This window comes from Plecotus auritus (assembly GCF_963455305.1).
Source record: "Plecotus auritus genome assembly, chromosome: 6".
Classification (NCBI taxonomy): domain Eukaryota; kingdom Metazoa; phylum Chordata; class Mammalia; order Chiroptera; family Vespertilionidae; genus Plecotus; species Plecotus auritus.
Window position 1 is genome coordinate 88,556,721 of NC_137773.1, and position 21,572 is coordinate 88,578,292.

Here is a 21,572-nt window from a genome sequence, read left to right on the forward strand (position 1 = left end):
CACTTCCAGCCGCCGTGACGTCACGGCCCAGGCCCGGAGCCCGGCGGGGGGCGGGGGGTGCCCCGACTGCCCCACACCCCTCCCCAGGCTGGCCGCCCCCAGCCCGGGACCGCCCCTCCCGGAGAGGTACCACCTCCGCGCCCCTACCCGCCCCACTCCCCCAGCCGCGGCATCCCCAGCCCCGCCCCAGCGGTGTCGCCCCCCTTCCCAGCACCAGCGGGGTTCCCGGGCCACCCTCGCGCACAGAATCCCTGGCGCTCGGCCCCCGCGACCACCCCACGCTGGCAGGGGACCGGAGTCCCAAGTCCCCACTCATCTCCGGTTAGGACAGCAACCCCGCTCTAAAACCCGGGACACAGGTATGAGAGTCTGGGGGGCGGGGGGCAGGATGGTGCGCCCCCATGAATCCCGCAGCCCAGAGTCTCCTTTTCCTTGGGAAGGGGCTTTCGGGGACCTGGGCCACTCTGGGTCGTTTCAGAACCAGGGAAGCCCAGAGTGGCGGGTCCGAAGCCAGTAGACGCGGTGACTTGGATAAAGGTGCGGAAATGGGGGTCACTAGGGCAGCGGAGGATTCCCCGGTGCACGGGGGCGGCATGATGACCGGGTACAGCGGAGACTGGCAGCCTTTTGCAGACAAGTCCCAGGCGGCTCTCCAGTCACCACTGGAACCAGGAGTGAGGGCGGGAACTGACAGTTGGGACCCTTCTCCAGGCCCCAGGACTCCGGGGCCCACCTCTTGGGGGAAGCGGGCGTGCAGAGCCCCCGCACCTCCCACCCACGCACCAGCCGCCAGCAGGGGCGGCGAGCTGCCGGGAGGAGCGCCCGGCGAGTTTAATTTCCTCTGTTTTCCCTGCACTCACGCCCCCTCCTGGCGTCCCCGCATCACCTCGCGCCGCCACCGCCCTCAGTCCGGGCCGCCGCCGTCTGGAGGCGGCGATGACTCAGGCTTTTGCAAGGTCTCGCCTGGGGAGCAGCCCTGAACATGGGGGTGCGTGCCTTGAACGGTCCTTCTTTTCTGAGCTTAGCAACAGGGAGAGGTAGGTTCTGCCCCTGTGTGACTTCCGACAATGACTTCTCTCTGCCTCAGTTTCCTCATCTGCCAAGTGAGTGGATGTAAGGACCATGGACCGAATGTGTGTAAAGGGCTCCAGTGTCCTGAGAATCACTGAAAGATATTGAGCATCCCCGTCCCAGGCACTGTGAACAACAAACAAAATGCCTGCCTTTGTGTCGCTGAACATTCTGTGGGGTGAATCAGACAAGAAATAAGAAAACAAAAGTAAAATAAGACATTGGGATTCAGGTGGGCAGATAAATAAATACGGAGTAAACCTTAAGCAGGGTGGTTTGGGGAAAGGGACATTTGAGCAGAGATTTGAAGAAGGTAGGGAGGGAGCCATTTGGATATCTGAGGGAAGAGTTCCAGGCAATGGGAACAGCAAGTGCAAAGGCCCTGGGCAGGAGCATAAGTGTTCAAGGACCAGGGAGAAGGCCATTGTAAATGGAGCAGAGTGAGCTGGGGAGAGTGGGGGGAGATGGTGCTTGTAAAGCATTTTTCAGTGTCTGGGACATGGTGTTTCATATATAGTAACCGCCGTTCTTTTAATATATATATATATATATACATATATATATATATATATGTATATGTATATATATACATATATATATATTATTGATTTCAGAGAGGAAGGGAGAGGGAAAAATAGAAACATCAATGATGAGAGAGAATCATTGATCGGCTGCCTCCTGCACGCCCCATAATGGGGATAGAGCCCACAACCCAGGCATATGCACCTATTGGGAATCGACATGACCTCCTGGTTCATAGGTCAACGCTCAACCACTGAGCCACGTGGCCGGGCCACCGTTCTTATTATTATTTGCAACTGATATTGAGCTTTAAAAAATGAGATGTGTCCTTGCCTACTTGTGCTACAGCTTGCATTTATGAGGGCTGAACACTGCAAATTTGCTTGCTGAGCAGTCGTTGCAACCTCCCGTGAAAAGTACAGTGACTTCCCTATTTACAGGTGAGGAAACTAGGCTCAGCCAGGAGAGGGGACCAACTCAGGGTACCCAGTAGGTACATGGGGTCCCAGGATTTGAACCCCGGTCTGATTTTAGATGCCAAAACCACTGGGCTTCAAGCCTCCTGGCTTAGAGGATTTGGAAGCCAATGATAATCTCACTCAGCATTAGTGCTGTAGGAAATGGCCCTAGCTCCTTTCAGCCAAGCTTGTCTAAGGAGTGGACTTCACTCACATCTGCCCTTGCTATCTCTACTTCCTCCCACCTCCTCCATCCTTCCAAAACTCCTCTCCAAAGTGGCTGATGACCTTCCAAGGTGCCAGTCCCACAGCCTCACACGAGCCCTCAGTCACTCTCATAGGTTAGTCTTCATGGATCATTCCCTCCTTTTTTTAATCACCTGATCATCTCAATAGATGAGAAAATTATTTCTTTTTTAAAATATATATTTTTAGCCCTAGTTGGTTTGCCTCAGTGGATAGAGCGTAGGCCTGCGGACTGAAGAGGGTCCCAGGTTCGATTTCCAGTCAGGGCACATGCCCAGGTTGCGGGCACAATCCCCAGTAGGGGGCGTGCAGGAGGCAGCCTATCAATGATTCTCTCTTATCATGGATGTTTCTATCTCTCTCTCCCTCTCCCTTCCTCTCTGAAATTAATAAAAATATATTTATAAAGAGATAGAAACGTCCATGATAAGAGAGAACCATTGATAGGCTGCCTCCTGCACGCCCCCTACTGAGGATCAAGCCCACAACCCAGGCATGTGCCCTGACGGGAATCAAACTGTGACCTCCTGGTTCATAGGTCGATGCTCAACCACCGAGCTACACCAGCTGGGCCATTCCCTCCTTCTTGAAAGTCATTTGTCCCTTGATTTCAGACACCTTATTATTTCTAGTTCTGCCCCCACTTCTCTAGCTGCGCCATCACTGTCTCCTGCCTTCTCACTAAATATTTATATTTTCCAAGGCTTTGTCATAGGTCCCCAGCCCCTCTCACTCTGTACACTTAGCCTAGAGGGGCTTAATCACAAGGAACAACAGCCTGTAATTATTGGAATCCTAGACCATCATGCCAGAGTTTGGGTTCCATCTGGCCTCAGTACCTTAGCTCTTGCTGTCCTTTACCCAGAACACTATTACCACAGATATACATGGTTTGCTCATTTACTTCATTTATACCTCTGTTCTGTCATTGAATGGGTAAGATACATGCACTACCCTTCTCCAGAAAACTACATTTCCCAGGTTCCCTTGCACACAGGCTTCCTGTTAAACTCATCCAATAGGAGGCAACGGAGGGAGATTGGAAAGTGGGGAGGAAGGAAGGAGCCAAGGTATTTCTCTCCTTTAGCTTGGGGTGTGGGTGGGGTATTCTGACTGGTTGAAGCCAACTCCCACACAAGAGCCCTTTTCTCATCACATCACCCTTTGTCATGTCCCCCTAACACAGTGGTTCTCAACCTTTCTAATGCCACGACCCTTTAATACAGTTCCTCATGTTGTGGTGACCCCCAACCATAAAATTATTTTCGTTGCTACTTCATAACTGTAATTTTGCTACTGTTAATGAATCGTAATGTAAATATCTGTGTTTTCCAATGGTCTTAGGCGACCCTGCTAGTGGTTCTCAACCTGTGGGTCGCGACCCACAGGTTGAGAGCCGCTGCTGTAGAGCCTAAGACCATTGGAAAACACAGATATTTACATTACGATTCATTAACAGTAGCAAAATTACAGTTATGAAGTAGCAACGAAAATAATTTTATGGTTGGGGGTCACCACAACATGAGGAACTGTATTAAAGGGTCGTGGCATTAGAAAGGTTCAGCTTTGTACTATGGCTTATTGCTGGATTCCATGATCATTCCATCAGTTTGGCTTCTCAGCTCTTCCATCTCACACTCAACCAATCCTGTATTAAATTCCCTCTCTTTGAAACCCTAGAATAGTTTGTTTCCCTGACTGGGCTCTGAGTAATATGGCCATTATAGACCTTCCCTGGCCACCTCATCCACACCACTCTCCATCCTTTTGACTGCTCTATTTTTTTGAACAGCATGTGACATTCTATTCTTTATGGTGTGTCTGCTCCATTAGACTTGCAATTTCACAAGTCTGTATTTTTCACAGCTGCATCCCCAAGACTTAGGGCAGTAATTGGCCCAAGAATTTGTTGAATGACTGATTAAATAAATGTACAGCTGGGGCCTCCCAGAGGTATATCTACAGCCCAGATCTCCACCTGGAACTGAGAGGCCTGTGCCCATCTGCTTCTTGGACAGCTCCATTTGTGCCTTTCACAGTGGGACTAGAGCAGGTGGCATCCACCAGCACAACCTCAATCAAAAAGGCAGGACTGCCCTGGCCGGTGGCTTAGTTGTTGGAGCATCAACCTGTACACCAGAAGGTTGCAGGTTTGATTTCCAGTCAGGACGCATACCTAGGTTGTGGGTTCAATCCCTGGTCCTGGTCCTGGCGTATATTGGAGGCAGCTGATTGATGTTTCTCTATCATATTAATGTTTCTCTCTCTCTCTCTCTCTCTCTCTCTCTCTCTCTCTCTCTCTCTCTCCCTCCCTCCCTCCCTCCCTCCCTTCCTCTCTCTCTAAAATCAATAATAAAAACATATCTTTGGGTGAGGATTTAAAAAAAAAAAGGCAGTACCAAGTATTGGTGATGATGTGGCAAAACCAGAACCTATTGCAAGTGGGAGTATAAAATGTTGCAACCACCTTGAGAAACAATTTAGCAATTTCTTTAAAAGTTAAACAGAAACTTACCATAAGACCCAACAATTCCATTTACCCAAGAGAAATCAAAACATGTCCATGGAAAGGCTTAAATGTGAATATTCAATGCAGCATTTTTCATAATGAAGGAAACCATCCAAATGCCCATCGACTGGTGAATGGATAAAACTGGCCCACCCATATGATGGAATGCCATTCAGCATCAAAAAGAAACAAACTACTGACACATTCTACAATATGGATAAGCCTCAAACTATTTGGCTACGTGAAAGAACCAGACAATCACTAATTTCAGGCAGTTTCATAATTTCAGGTGAGAGTGAGGATGGACTGAAATGGGCACGAGGGATCTTTTGGGGGCAGGGGGTGATAGAAATGTCCTAAAACTGGATGGAGGTGATGTTTGCACAACTCTGTAAATTTACTAAAAGCCATTGAATTGCACACTTAAACAGGTGGATTTTATGGTATGTAAATTATACCTAAACTAGAGGCCTGGTGCATGAAATTCGTGCACGGGGGTGGGAGTGTCCCTCAGCCCAGCCTGAACCCTCTCCAATCTGGGACCACTTGAGGAATGTCCGACTGCCCGTTTAGGCCCGATCCCACCTACGGGCAGTTGGACATCCCTCTCACAATTCAGGACCACTGGCTCCCAACCGCTCGCCTGCCTGCCTGCCTGCCTGATTGCCCCTAATTGCTTCTGCCTGCCAGCCTGATCACCCCCTAACCACTCCCCTTCCAGCCTGATTGACAGCTAACTGCTCCCCTGCAGGCCCAATTGTCCCTAACTGCCCTCCCCTGCTGGCCCGATTGCCCTAACTGCCCTCCCCTGCTGGCCTGGTCACCCCTAACTGTCCTCCCCTGCAGGCCTGGTTACCTCCAACTGCTCTCCCCTGCTGACCCAGTCACCCCTAACTGCCCTCCCTTGCCAGCCTGATCACCCCTAACTTCCCTCCCCTGCAGGCCTGGTCCCCCCAACTGCCCTCCCCTGCAGGCCTGGTGTCCCCCAACTGCCCTCCCCTGCAGGCCTGGTTACCTCCAACTGCTCTCCCCTGCTGACCCAGTCACCCCTAACTGCCCTCCCTTGCCAGCCTGGTCACCCCTAACTGCCCTCCCATGCAGGCCTGGTCCCCCCAACTGCCCTCCCTGCAGGCCTGGTCCCCCCTAACTGCCCTCCCCTGCAGGCCTGGTTGCCCCCAACTGTCCTCCCCTGGTTCCCCCCAACTGCCCTCCTCTGCCAGCCCAGTCACCCCTAACTGCCCTTCCCTGCAGGCCTGATCGCCCCCAACTGCCCTCCCTTTCAGGCCTGGTCCTTCCCAACTGCCCTCCCCTGCCGGCCATCTTGTGGTGGCCATCTTGTGTGTCAGAGTGATGGTCAATTTGCATATTACCTCTTTATTATATAGGATAAAACTGTTAAAAGAGGGAATATTCTTAAACTTCCCCTGCAAGGCCCCTTCCCTGAGGTGCCCTGTGCTTGCACTGACATGAGAATGAGTTCTTCCTTAAATTTTGCACCCTATGCTCCTTGTTCCCAGAAACATAGCCCAGGTGTACCCATAGTTAGAAACTACAGATCTTGCTCCGTTTTACCCCTTTGTTCTCTCTTCCTACTCCACCAGTCAAGCCAGCAACAGTGCGGCTGCTTTTGATGCAGAAATATCTCCAGAGAGTGTCCTCCCCGCTCCGTCACCATCATCACTCTAAGCATGGTATTTGGGAGTGCTGTAGATGGAATGTTTGTTCTTCCAACATTCACATGTTGAAGCCCTAACCCCCAAGGCGATGGTATTAGGAGGTGAGGTGTTCGGGAGGTGATTAGGTCATGAGGGTGGAGCCCTCCTGAACGGGACAGTGCCCTTCTAAAAGAGACCCCAGAGAGCTCCCATGCCCCTTCCCCCACGTGAGGAGGACACAGCAACAGACACTATCGGTGAACCAGGAAGTGGGCTCTCACCGGGCCCCATCTCTGCTCGCACCTTGATTTTGGACCTCTCAGCCCTCCAGACTATATGATATAAATGTCTTTTGTGTGTGTGATAGAAATCTATGTTGTTTATAAACCACCCAGTCTTGGTTTTCTGTTATAGCAGCCTGCGTGCACTAAGACTGGGAGCCATGGAAAGTAATGTTTTTTCCCCTGAGAATTCCCAGGAGGAAAAACATTAACAACTGTCAGAAACAATAACAATTATTGCTAAGGTTTATTAAATACATATCATGTACTGGGCACTGTTTGCAGTGCTATACATGTAATAACTCATTTAACCCTCAGAATACCACTATGAAGTAGACATGATTCTAGTTAAAATGAGGAAATAGAGGCACAGAGATGCTAAGAAACTTTCCCAAAGGCCCCCAGGATTCTATCCCAGACAGACAGGTTACATGGTGCTTAGTCCATCAGACCTATTCATAGGGGAAAGAATTAATGTTGATCCCTACCTCACATCATATGCAAAAATCAATTCCAGGTAGATTGTACATCCTAAAGGTGAAATGTAAACAATAAAGCTTTTAGAAGAAAATATGGAAGGATATCTTCATTACTCTGAGGTAGGCAAAGATCGCTAAAACAGGACAGTAGCAAGCACTAACCTTGAAGGAAAAAAATCATTTGAACTACATTAAAATTTTAAACTTTTATTGATCAAAGACACCATGAAGAGAATGAAAAGACAAGCCACAGAGTAAGAGGAGGTATCTGCAATCCTATGTGCAATAAAGAACTCATATCCTGATTTTCTATTTATATAAAATATGTATGGATAAAGATATTCCTGCAAATCAATAAGGAAAAGGCTGACAGCCTAATAGAAAAAATGGGCAAAAGACTTGAAAAGACATTTCACAAATGGAAATACCTGAGTGGTAAATAAACATGTGCAAAAGTAGTTAGCACTATCAGCCATCAAGAACTGTAAATTAGCCTGGCTGGTGTGGTTCAGTGGTTGCGCATCGACCTATGAACCAGGAGGTCACAGTTCAATTCCAGGTCGGGGCACATGCCCCGATTGTGGGCTTGATCCCCAGTAGGGAATTGCAGGAGGCAGCCAATCAATGATTCTCTCTCATCATTGATGTTTCTCTCTCTCTCTCTCTCCCCCCCATCCCTTCCTCTCTGAAATCAGTAAAAATATATTTTTTAAAAAGAACTGTAAATTAAACCCATAAAGTGATATCATTGCACACCCATGAGAATGTCTGAAATGAAAAAGACAACACCAGGTGTTGTGACGATGTGGCCCTCTCAGACAGTACTGGTGGAAGAATATTGGTAAACGCTTTGAAGAGCCTTCGGAAGCCTGGAAGGCTGCTTGGTAATATCTCCTAAAGCTCTGTATACCCCACACAACCAGCAATCCTACTCTTAGGTATATACAGTTGAGTCTCACTATTGGCAGATTTTGTATTGGCGAGCTCGCCTACTCATTACTGTGTATTTATAACCCCCAAATCCATAGTCGCAGGGTTTTTGTGGTCAATCGTGGACATGCACAGAGGGGCAAAAACTTGGTCACCCTCAGCCATGCTCTGCCTTCTTGTTCCAGCTCTCCTAACTGTAAACATGTCCTTTTCAGTCTATTGAGTGCCAAATTGTTCACATTTTCATGGTTCTTATTGGTGATTTCTCTATTTTAAGCAGCTCCTACGCATAATGCTGAAGGGCTGTCTAGCATCTCCAAGCACAAGAAGGCTGGGGCGGGTCTTCAGGAGAAAATACGTCTGGTCGATAAAGTTCATTCAGGTATGAGTTATACTGCCATTGACTGTGAGTTCGATGCTAATGAACCCACAATTTATATTAAATAGGGTGTTTTAAACAGAAACACATAAAAAACAAGGCTGCTATTGTTTGGTCCACAAATACGTTGTGACCAGAGGCTTGCAGGAATCTAACCCTGTGATGATTCAGTATTTGTTAATTCCATGTCCGCGGGGTCTTTATAGAACACTAGAGGCCCGGTGCACGAAATTTGTGCTAGGGTAGGGTCCCAAGGCCTGGCTGGCAATCAGGGCTGATCTGTGGGGCGACCGGCAGGGCGATCGGGGGGCCCCCTGCTGGCACCCGCTGTGGCTGGCCTGGGGCCTGCAGGCTGGGGCAGCTCCTGCATTGGGCATCTGCCCCCTGGTGGTCAGTGTGCATCATAGTGACCGGTCATTCCACCGGTCATTCTGCTGTTTAGACTATTTGCATATTAGGCTTTTATTATGTAGAGCACTAGAGGCCCGGTGCACAAAATTTGTGCACTCAGTGGGGAGGGGTCCCTCAGCCAGGCCCATACCCTCTTGCAGTCTGGGAGCCCTCGGGGGATGTCCAACTGCCGACTTAGGCCCGCTCTCCTAAGCTGGCAGTCGGACATCCTTAGTGCTGCCAAAGAGGCCGGAGAGGCTCCTGCCACTGCTGCTGTGCTCACCAGCTGTGAGCCTGGCTTCTGGCTGAGCTGCACTGACCACCAGGGGGCAGCTCCTGGGTTGAGTGTCTGCCCCCTGGTGGTCAGTGCATGCCTTAGTGAGCAGTTGAGCAACCTTAGCATATTACACTTTGATTGGTTGAATGGACGACTGAACGACCGAACACTTAGCATATTAGGCTTTTATTATTTAGGGTAACTTCTGTGAATGAAAAGAATCTACTGAACATGTATAGCCAAACATCCTTACAGACATGTGTCAGAGTGTCTATGTCAGCACTGTTTGTGTCAGCCACAAACTTCACCAACCCGAAAGCCTAACCCAGATATATCATGGTATATTCACACAATGGAGCACCATAAAGAGTTGAAAACACACGATCTATCACAAAACAACCATATGGAGGAATCTTACAAACACTTTGCTGAGCAGAAGAAACCGAATACCAAAAACTACACACTTCATGACTTCATGAAGTTAAAAAGTGGGTGAAACCAGCGTGTGGTGAGAGATGTCAGCTTAGTAGTGGGTTACTCTGGGAGAGGAGGGTGAAGCGGGCACCTGGAAGGAGCATGAGGGCGCCTCTGGATTTTTGTAAAGTTCTGTTTCTTGGCCTGTTGCTGGTAACACTATGTCACCTCCAGACAGTTTATCAAGCTGCACCTTTACCATTTGTGCAGGTTTTATGTCAAGAGGAAATTTGTTCAAAAATATGAATTAGGGCATCAAGCATAAAACCTAAGTCCCATCTCTGATGGGCAGCAGGTGAAAATAATAGAGCTTTCCAGCAGAAAAGCTAGAAATCACACACCAAGCAAAACCAAGTGTCCTTGGCAGCAAGCCAAGTGGCCTCTGTCGTCTGGGCCATCTCAGCCCACACATAAAACAAGGTATGAATTCCTGTCCACGCACACACCGCTCTGTGTCCCTCAGAATACAAATGGTGTGAGCCTTCTAGCCTGTGGCTGGTTTTAGGTTTTTTTTTTTCTTGGTTACAGCAAGTTTTTGGAAATGGTGTTGAAATATGTCTCTTCCTCCCCACCCCCTCTTGGAAGAGCTGTTTTTTCTCTCCTCTCAGCGCAGTCCTTCTCCTGTCATCTCTGCTTCTCGCCTGGTTCCGAATTCCAGGAGGAGGTGGGAAGGAGCCAGTGGGCCTCGTTAAGGACTTCAGACACCAGACAATGAGAAGTACCCTCCCTCCGCTCACCACCCCCAAGTGTTAGTCTTGCTGCGCCTCTGGTTGCCACCAATCTGCCTCAGGCCTTGTCAGCTCCTGAAATAATTCTGTCTTCACACCTTTACTCTTCCCACTCCAGTCTGCCTTCCATGTTATCTGTCCCTCGCACAAATCCAACCATGTCTCATTCCTGGCTTTAAAGCCTCTTTAAACAACAACAACAAATACAACCCAATTTAAAAACGGACAGAGGACTTAGCCAGACATTTCTCCAAAGAAGATGTACAAATGACCAATAAACACATGAAAAGATGCTCTGCATCACTAACCCCTTAAGGAAATGAAGATCGAAGCCACAGTGAGAAAGCACCTCACCCGCATGAGGATGGGCCAGAATCAAAAGTCAGATAGAAACAAGCGTTAGTGAGGATGTGGAGAGATTGGAACCCTTGTGCACCGCTGGTGAGAATGGAAAATGGGGCAGCCACGATGGAAAACAGTATGGGAGTTCCTCAAACTTAAATGCATTACTGGCTTCTGGTGCTGCTTGTGTGCTCATTCAGGGCGGACCTGGTACGTCTTTTGTGAAGCGACTCCCACACGAGTCAACAGAAAGCCCAAGGAGTCAAGACTAAGAACATGATCATAGTCTTAAAGGTGTCGGGCAGGATGGCTCTGGGTACCGCTGAAGATTAAGAGGCATACGCCACTTAGTAAACAAATGAAGGCCTATTGTGAAGGACAGGGTTTGCCAGTGAGGCAGATCAGATTCTGATTTGACGGGCAGCCAATCAATGACACAGACATGCCGGCACAGGTGGAAGGGGAGGATGAAGATACAACTGATGTGTTCTGGCAGCAGACGGGAGGCGTCCACTACAAAGGGAACCTGCTACTTTATGCAGAACTCGGTTCCTCCAGGCCAAGAAGACATTCTCAGTTAGAACACCGCCATTTCCCCCATCCCCATTCCCTTATGGTGCATAAACTAACTGATGCACGTGCACAACATTTGCATTTTGTACAATAAATGGCCAATGGTATTTGATGGGCTGGGGAAAAATACTGGTTCTGTGAAAGTCCCCCCTTTCTCCATGAGTGGAAACTCATTCAGCTTTTATCTTTACATCCCAGTAAGTTATTTTGCTCTCACTGTTTAACAACAACAACAAAAAGAACAACATAAAGATCCTTGCACACCTTGTTTGATTGCAGAATTTTCATGTTTTTCATTTATCATTGTAAAACTAAGGACAATTTTATGACTTTTTTGTACATAGCTGTTACATGGAGGGCGATCTGTCTTTAAGGAGGGATACATTACTCTAAAAGAAATGAATCCTAGCTAGCTTTTCCTTTAAGTCAAGCATCTTGTTGTTTCAATTTCTTGTTTAAAATGAAAAAAGCCGTAAATACATTATTACCATATAATGCAGCAGTCCCACTTCTGGTATACATTCAAAAGAGCTGCAAGAGCCCAGTTGGCATGGCTCAGTGGTTGAGCATCGACCTATGAACCAGGAAGTCACGGTTCAATCCCCGGTGGGGTGAGTGCAGGAAGCAGCTGATCAATGATTCTCTCTCATCATTGATGTTTCTAACTCCCTCTCCCTTCCTCTCTGAAATCAATAAACATATATATTTTTTTAAAAACTGGAAGAAAGGTCTTGAAAGATATTTGTCCACCCATATTCATAATAGCATTATTATTCACAATAGCCAAAAGGTGGAAGCAACCCAAGTGTCTACCAAAGGATGAACGGATAAACAAGATGTGGCATATACATACAATTAATATTATGCAGCCCCCCAAAAAGAATGAAATGCCTTTTTACAACATGGATGGACCTGGAGGACATGATGCTAAGTGAAGTAAGGCAGTTACGAAAAGAAAAAGACTGCATGGCTCCACTTATACGAGTTCCCTAGAGGAATCAGATTCGTAGAGACAGAAAGTAAAATGTTTGTCAGGGGCTGGGGGAGAGAGGATGGGGAGTTATTGTTTATTGGGGACAAAGTTTCAGTTCAGGAAGATGAAAAGAGTGCTGGAGATGGATGGTGGTAAGTAACGGTTACACAAAAACACGAATGTACTGCCCTGGCTGGTTTGGCTCAGTGGATAGAGCATTGGCCTGCAGACTGAAGGGTCCCAGGTTTGATTCTGGTCAAGGGCACATGCTTGGGTTATGGGCTCAATCCCCAGTAGGGGGCATGCAGGAGGCAGCCAATCAATGATTCTCTCTCATCTACCTCTCTCTCCCTCTCCCTTGCACTCTGAAATTGATAAAATATATATTTTTTAAAAATAAAATAACATGAATGTACTTAATACAACTGAATTGTACACTTAAAATGGATAAGAGTATAAATTTTATGTGTATTTTGCTGATTTTTTTTAAAGACCTTCTATTGAAACACACACAGAGAGACATGCACACACACTCCATTCCATGGCCTCATACTGTCAGCTCAATAAATTGTAAAATCCTTAACCAGCCCGCAAGGTCCTTATAGCCAGATTACAACCTACCTCTCCAAGCTCACCTCCTTTCCCACCTCCCCATGCGCATCATCCCCACTCCACCTGATTCCTGTTTTCAGAACCCACCGTGTGCTGTACGCATCACTAGCTTGGCCAACAACCTTCTTCTGCATGGAATGTCCACCCTCCAATCTTCACTCACTCATCCTTCAAGGCCCCACTCATATGCCACCTCCTCCAGGAAGCCTGCCTGACTCGACACTGTCCCTGTGCCTGCTGCATGCTCCCCAACGTGGCCCTGAGAACCCCTCCACAGCGAGCTGCGTCACAGCCCTCCACATCCCCAGTGCCTCACTTGCTGTCTTTCACGTGGGAATGATGATGTATCTATAGCGTGCGTTTTTCTTGTGAATAACCGCAACTCTCTCAGGGCCTAAAAGGTCAGGAGCTGCTTGGCATATCACTCAGTGGCTTCAGCAGACTTTGCCTTTTGGTTTCTGTCTTCCACACTGTGACTCCCTGTCTTCCTTGCCCAGGATTGTTAGGACTGTGTGCAAAGGAAGAGGAAACAGCCACTGACAGAGTCTATTCTGACTGCTCTCTGCTCCATCTGGTTTCTCCTTGCTTCGTTACTGAGCTCTGGATGGATGAGTATAACACAGATCAGGCTTCCACTCTGGGTGTGAAGACACGTTGATGTTCTCAGACAAGAGCTCCCGAACAGTGGGAACAAAGTCTCCTGCTTCTGTCACAACTCCCTTCTCCCCAGCACAGCCAGACCCAACATCACAGAAGTGAAGTCTTCCATCCCGCCCCTCAACAGCTCAAACTGTTGCCCAGCCTTTGGTGTCTGGTTTAAGGTTCGACACACAGAAGGCTCCCAGTGAATGCTTCCTAAGTGAACACACAAAGGCATGAATAAAGGAAAACAGCAAGTCACTGCCTCCCAAGCACTGGCAGTGAATTCTGGGCACACAAAGTCACTGCCCACACCAGCTGCTGGGCTCATGAGAAATACACACACGCCCACAGGGTCAATGCATAAGGACACAGAGTTACTGGTGTACACACCCACAGACATGATTATGGCACACACGTCTCTGTGCCCAGCTTGGTCAATGCCAAGTGCACAATCCCTAAACACACACCATAGACTACAGACACACTCCTTTAGAGCCAGGGTTATGGTGAGGCAAGTAATGTGAGTGGTGCAAGTGCAGAGTTGGATTCTGTCTTTACTTAAAGTTTTGTTTATTGCAGATTTTTTTAATGAAGTTTTATGTTCTTAAGATATTGCATTAATTTATTATTTATCTTGGTTTTGGTGCTTTTTGGCACCCCTTCAACTTTGCACCAGCGGCGAGCGCTTCACCCTGGACGGGGCCGTGACACACACAGGAACATCAGCCAGCACAGCTTTGCCATAGTCACACACACACACACACACACACACACACACACACACACACACACAGAGTCTCTGCACAGACCTCATTCCACCACTAGGTGTCACCCAGTACCAACCCTGATCTTCCGTGAGAAGAAAATATCCAATTCATTTATTAACTGCGAGTCCTTAAGATTTCCTTTTACTTCCCTCCACCTGGGACATTTACATTTTCCACAGGGGCCTACTAAAACAGTGTCTTAACTCCAAATAACAGCACCCGGTAATGTGGAATTTTAGGCACCGGGAAGAGGGGTTTTCCTGATGCTTCATATCCAGGAGAGTGGTTGACTAGAAATGGGGATGGGATGGTGCAAGGCAGTGTTTCTCCGACTTTCCCGGGGCACAATAGTCCCACAGTTTGAGAAAGAAAAGATTCTGTGAGGATGAGGGGAATTCATCCATCCATTCATCCATTCAACAAATATTTGTTGAGCACCTATGAATTAATAAACAAATTGTGTAAAGATAGTGATGAAGGCTATGAAGAAAAATACATCAAGAGCTCAGAGAATGACAGTGGATGTTCAAGGTGGGCCTCTTGGAAGAGGTGCCATTTAAGCAAAAGGAAAGAGAGGGGGTCAAGTAGCTACAAATTGTGGGGGAACAGTGTCCCAGGCAGAGGGAATGGCCCTGAGGCATGCAATACAAACTGAACTACTACTCCTGTCCTATCCCATGGGGACCCCAGAAAAGAGGTGACCCCAAACCCAGATAGTGCCGAAGATGTCGCTAGATCTTAGGGAGGCTCTAGTGGTCAGGAAGGGGGCATCTTTCCCACAGGGAGAGCTCTCTGGTAGCTCCAAGGCACTCATGGGCCACACCTAGAACACCCCAGATAGACCCTGGAAGGACGGACGACTCCTCTGACAGGTGCTACTCCCCTGCTCTCAAGGTCAAATCCAAACTCCTGCCCACAGCCCACAAGTTCCCATGTGGCCTGCCCCCTCCTGCTCTCCCCACAACCTCCCTTTTGCTCACTCCTCTCCAGCCACACCAGCCTTCTCGCTGCTCCTCAAACTCACCAAGTTTGTTTCCACCTCAGGACCTTTGCACTTGCTTTCCCTGCCTTGAATGCTCTTCCTCTGGGTACCAGAAGGCTCCCTCTCTCGCCTCTTTCACGTGTGGCCTTAGATACCACCTCCTTAGAGACACTGTCCCTGACCATTCTGCTAAGATAGCCCCCACCCCACCACCATCGCTCTTTAATTCCCTTCCCCTACTTCTTTATGACACTTTTAGCTTTGGCATTGTGCTGTGTATTTATTCGATTCTTGTCTGTCTCTCCTGCAGATCTGCTCCAGGAGAGCAAGGATTTGATTACTTGGTTCATGGCTGCATCCCAGTGCTTAATCATGTCGACTGACAGAATGGACGAATGAATGCTTCCTAGAACGGACCCCTTGGTGGTGCCGAGGGCCCAGCAGGGACCGAAGAGGGAGCTCTGGGAAGCGATGCAGGGGGCGGAGGGGACAGAGCAGCCATTCTTCAGACCCCTTCCCTCCCTGGGGCGTCAGGCTGGTGGGCAAACTGCGGGCTGAGGGCGGTTTACGACACGGTATTGCCCGAGGTGGCCGCCTGCGGGAACTGCAGCGGGTGGTTGGACCTCACTAGCCCCGCCCCAACGGATTACCCCAGTTTAGCCCCGCCCACCCGCCATTTAGCCCCGCCTCCACTGACCCCAGTTTAGCCGTGCACCCCAGGAAACCTGATGTTAGCCCCGCCCCCAAACCACACCCTCCCCGCCCTGGGTCTGTAAGATTTACACACGCTCCCGTACCCCTAGCCAATCTTGGCTGGAAGTCAGGAAAACTAGAGTTCCTCGGGGCTAGCAGGGGCGGGGGGACAGCACCCAGGTGGTGGTTGCAAGGATACTTCTTGGAAATCAAATTCGACTTCACTCCTGGTTCATTTTTTCCCAGCAAATTCTAAAGTATAAGCCTCTTTTGATCTCTTGTCTCTCCCAGTTTACTCTCTTTACTTTTCTCTGGTTCACATATGGGGTACCAATTGAGCACCTACTATGTGCAGCCTGATGCTAGGTACTGAGCATGCTTCCTATCCCGCCCAGTGTGTGGGTCCAAAGATGGGAAAACAGAGAAGTCCTTGAGGAAGGGGACCCCCCAACCTCTCCTTGAAAATCCTACCTAGAGTCTGACCGTCTCTCCCAGCGCCCCTTTCAGGTTGGGGTACAAAGGTCTGATTCCTTTCTTCTCTTGACCAGGAAAGAGAATGTGCGAGGACTGGTTTCCTTGGAGCTTCTACCTAAACCCCCCTCCTCGCGTCTACACAGGTGCTGTCCACACCATGGAGTGGATTATTTTACAAGAGGGTAAACATGTGGGCTCAGAAACCGCACTGCCTCTGTGGAATTCCAGCTCTGCCACTCCCAAGTGTTCTGAGCTTGAGCAAGTGACTTAATTTCTCTGTGCCTCAGTTTCTCCGTCTGTTAAGTGAGGGTAACAATAGCATCCACCAGTGGAGTGCTGGGAGGATTCAATGACTTCATTCATGCTTGTGCTTGAAACGGTGCCCAGTACATAATAAGCACTTAATAAACGTTCGCTGTGATTATCAGTTTTTGTTTTTTTCCAATTCCAGCTTCTCTCTGAGTTCCTACAGATCTGCGAGCCTGAGGGTGCTCCCACCTCCAAGATGGAGGAGGAAAGAGGTTTCCCAATAGCTGAAGAAAGCTTGGACCCCCACATTTTGCAAGATCCTCAAAGCCTGCCAAAGAGATGGGGCAACATGGAGAGGGAGACCTGCTTCTGTGAAAGCACAAATGGAGTGTTCGAGGCACCACCAACACACACACACACACACGCACACGCACGCACACGCATGGGTGCACACATTGCACACACAGCTAGGTACTGAGCATGCTTCTTCACGCCCCCTTTTAAGCGATTTACTCAAAGGCACCCAACAGCGCACTGTCACCCCAAAGCTCTCACACAGCTACACCTGGTCACAGACATTTTGTAGGACACCCCGGCAGGTGAACACTGACTGTCACACACAGTCCTTTACACTCAGCTACAGCTGCCCAAATTCAGCCAGGATGAAGTCCTTACTTGCTGTCACATCACCAGTCAGACACCCAACCCCCAGTCACAGCCTCACAAGCCTCACATTGTTACACCAGCCTCCCAGTCACAGCCTCCCGCGGTCACGCAGGCTCTTCCTCACGTACAAACACCCTCCCTGATCACACCCAACTCACGCACAGCTGGACCCACACCAGCCAGCCACACAAACTCTCAGTCACACCCAGCCATGACACAAAGACACACGTTTACCCAGCACCCATCGGCTCCTCACACATGTCCCCGTCAGTCACTCACACGTGAGCCCCGCCCCCTTCTCCACCTTGGGGGTGCAGGCGAAGAGTGGGGGGCTTCGGAAGCTGGGCACCTCCAGCCATGATGGGGGAGTGAAGGGTAAGCAACACCCCAAAGCCCCCTGAAGTGCCCCCCCCCCCCAGCTCCCCTCAGCTCCAGCGAGATGGCGGGCGTGGTGGGCTCCGGGTCACCAAGGAGTCGAAAACCTCGAAGCTGGGGTCAGACTGTCCCCCGAACCATCCCAGCTTGAGGCTGCATCTAAAGCCCTACTTCTGTCCCCCAAAGCCAGAGTGGACCTTCCAGCCCCTCCCCGCGGCGACTTCCGCCCCTCGCAGCCCTGGGGGCCTCGTGGAACCCCAAATCCCGTTTCTGAGGGAACCCTCTGAGCCGCCCTCCCCTCCTGAAGCCCCCTGCGCCCGCACCTGCTTGCCGGGCCCCTACCTGTCCGGCGAGGCCTGAGCACAGCAGCAGCAGCAGCAGCGGCGGGACCGTGAGCGGCCACATGACGCGCCCCCCGCCCTGTCCCCCCACCCACCCTCGCGGCGCCTTCGCGCGGGGACCGCCACCAGGCGCGACCCCGCCCGCCCGGCCGGGCGACCCTCGGCTGCCGCCTCCCCCGCCTCCCCGGCGGCTGGGATTCTGCCCCGCCCCCGGCCCCCTCTCTCGCCGAGTCTTTGTTACGGGCTCCGCCCCCCAGCCCCGCCCCCAGCTGGTCTTTGGGCGCCGACCCGGGGGGGTCTGGGGACACAGATGTTGGGGAGCCCGCTCTGGGGTCGGTAGCTCGAGACAAAACCCCGCAGCCCCCCAGGCCATTATGCAGGCGGGTCACGGAGATGGGGGAGGGGTTCCATCACGTGTTTGTAAATTTCACCTCCCTGGACCTTTTCCACGTTGAAAATGGGGACAGGAGGAGGACCAAGAGGCGGGGGGAGTAGGAGGAAGGCCTGATAGCAAAGACGAGAAATTGAGAGGCTCCCCCCTTAAAGAACTCGAGAAACTGAGTCAAAGCCTGTGAAACTGGACATGGGGGAGGGGTGTAGTAGATGCAGACTGGGAGTGAGAAGCAAAAACAGGTCGTCTGAGACGGACCAGAGGCCGATGGGGATGACCAGCAGGGTGGGCCTGGCGCCCAAAAGCGGCACCCTGTTTTCACTCTCCTCACCCCAAGTCCCATTCCCCAGGGCCCTGCCCCTCAAAGTCGCCCCTCCCCTGCACACCTGGGACAGTCTCTTACTCCCAGTTTCAAAGGCCCAAGATGTGAGACCAAATCTTGAGAGAATCAAAATTAAGGCTGCCTTCGGACAAATTATTTGCATATGAAGAGCGTCCTGATCCTGCCTCCAACCTTTCTCTGCCTCTTCCCACCCCTTGGGTCTCCCCAGGCAACTTCCCTCCCCATAACCCCTCAATGGCTTTTTTTAGGGGCCAGCAAGCAAGTCAGGTTATAGAAGAATCAGCCATAATATGGGGCAGGCCTGGCATTTTATCGACCCTTCTGTGTGCCAGGCAGATAACACATTATGGATGGTTTTGTCAAAGCAAGGAGGAAGAGCTTGGTGTCCAGCAGAACCTGGGTTCAACCCTGGTTCTGTCATTTCTTGGCCATGTGACCTGAGGCAAGAGCATTCCTTCTCTCAGAAGACCTGCTTCTTCTTAGAATTGCTGAGAGACATTTGTGAGCCCCTAGCCAGAGCTCAATCCCCAGGGGGCTTTAGAAAAAGAAATGTGAGGCTGATGACACTGGCTAAGGGATGAAGGACACCGAACAGAAGCTGAGCCAGGAAAGGCATCTCATCCATCCCTTCACCTCCTCTTTCCAAATCAGAGCTGGTCCTTTGCTGACCTCAGGCCAAGCCTGCAGTAGGCATGGGATGGGAGAGGGATGTTGGTTGGTCTAACTCTCAAGCTCTTCACCAAGTGTGGGCTGTGGTCAACACTGGTACGGAAGGGCCCTGCTTGTCCCTTTCCTACGGAGCAATGGCCTTGTTAGTGCTGTGTTTCAAGACTGTGAACAATATCCTTCCTGGGCTCTGGTCACTGAAATGTTCATTGTCATGGTCAAGCTATGGCCTGTGTTGTGTGATTGGCATTGGTCAATATGCCCTAAGGTATAAACTCCCCACCTGATTTCTCTGTATCAGGGGAGATGGTCCCTGAAAACTACATATTCCAGGTTCTGGTGACCCCCTACAAACTATACTTCCCAGGCTCTGTTGCATCTGGCTAGGCTCAGCCAGGGAGGCCTGAGGGAGACTGGCAAGTGGGAAGAAGGAAGCCAGAATATATCTCCCTCTCTCCCCACTTTGGGTGTCTCTATAAGTGGCTGTTGTGTCTCCTCTGTGTTTTCAATCACACTGAACAGAATCCACCATGGCTCAGCCCCTGGACTCTGGCGACCACCTCCTCTCTTTGCTGATGGCAGCTTACTAATCTAGAGTCAATTCATCTTCTCCCATTTGCTCTTAAAGTTTAACTAACACCTCTGTTTTAATCCACATATTAAATTTTTGCTATTGAACTACCTGAGGTGGGCTTTATTCCTCTGACTGGACCCTGGCCAATACATTCAGTGCTGTGGTCGTGACCACAGTTATGGTCAGTGGCAAACACAGTGTCCTGAACATGCTGAGGTCAGTGTTCTGTTGAACTGTGATCTGGGCTGCCATCAGCAACCTGGTTCTACTGGAGTCAGCATTGTGGTTAATATTGTGGTCTCCACTGGCCATTCCTGGTTGTGTTGTGGTCAGTGTGGTAATCAGTTTCTTGGCTATATTGTACTCAGAGTCGCAATCACTGTCCTGGTCAGGTTCTGCCCTTGCTTTGGACACTTACCTAGACATGTTATGGTCAAAATTATGATCAGGTCCTACTGTGGTCAAGGTCATACTCAGTGTCCTGGTTGTACTGTTGTCCACTTAAAAGTCAGTATTGCCCTAACCGGTTTGGCTCAGTGGATAGAGCGTCGGCCTGCGGACTGAAGGGTCCCAGGTTCGATTCCGGTCAAGGGCATGTACCTTGGTTATGGGCACATCCCCAGTAGGGGGCGTGCAGGAGGCAGCTGATCGATGTTTCTAACTCCCTCTCCCTTTCTCTCAGTAAAAAATCAATAAAATATATTTTTTAAATAAAAATTAAAAATAAAAGTCAGTATCATGGTCAGTGCTATAATGAGCATGGTGTCTACCTTCCTCTGGGATTAATGTAGTGGTCAGAACTGTAGCCCATCTTTGAAGAGAGATCAGCTCCTCTAGGACCTCAAGCAGCAAAACTGATTGACCAGGTGGCTCAGGATCTGGCACAGGGCAGAGTCTGCTTTCCACCATAGGCAGGAGGCCAGGTTGGGGGGCATTGGATCCCCACTAACTCTTACCACCTAGCTAATAGGTTTTCCTAATTGGTGTTTGAGTAGTCATTCAGTCATTGCCTCTACTCTCCTGTGACCCCTTCATGTGTCCAACCAGAGGAGGATATCGTCAAGGCCTTTGTTTTCCCAAGACCCTGCATAGGGCCTGACCAGGAAAAAAAAATGATCAAGAAGAATTTAATGGCCCTAGCCAGTTTGGTTCAGTGGATAGAGCGTCAGCCTGTGGACTGAAGAGTCCCAGGTTTGATTGCAGTCAAGGGCACATGCCTGGGGTTACGAGCTTGATCCCCAGTAGGGAGCGTGCAGGAGGCAGCCAATCAATGATTCTCTCTCATCATTGATGTTTCTATCTCTCTCCCTCTCTCTTCCTCTCTGAAATCAATAAAAAAAAAATATTTTTAAATAAAAAGAAGAATTTAATGAGTGAATGAATCTACAGCGTGCATGTCTACACTTGCCTTTGCTCTTGCTGATACCTCTCTATATATTAGTCAGGCTCCTCGAGGAGCAGGTGGTAGAAAGGCAACTTGAACAATCCTAAACAAAAAAAGGTAGCCATT

At 49.7% G+C, this 21,572-nt stretch overlaps 1 protein-coding gene across 1 annotated transcript in view; it reads right to left on the reverse strand.

Annotated features, from left to right (window-relative positions):
• The window catches only part of OLFM2 (olfactomedin 2), a 67,123-nt gene extending 48,904 nt beyond the window's left edge, over positions 1 to 18,219 (reverse strand). Inside the window, exon 1 of the mRNA XM_080674826.1 lies at positions 18,090 to 18,219. Coding sequence (XP_080530952.1) covers positions 18,090 to 18,152 — 63 coding nt within the window. The 5' untranslated portion in view covers positions 18,153 to 18,219. The remainder of the gene's footprint in view (positions 1 to 18,089) is intronic.
• Positions 18,220 to 21,572: the final 3,353 nt, after the last annotated feature.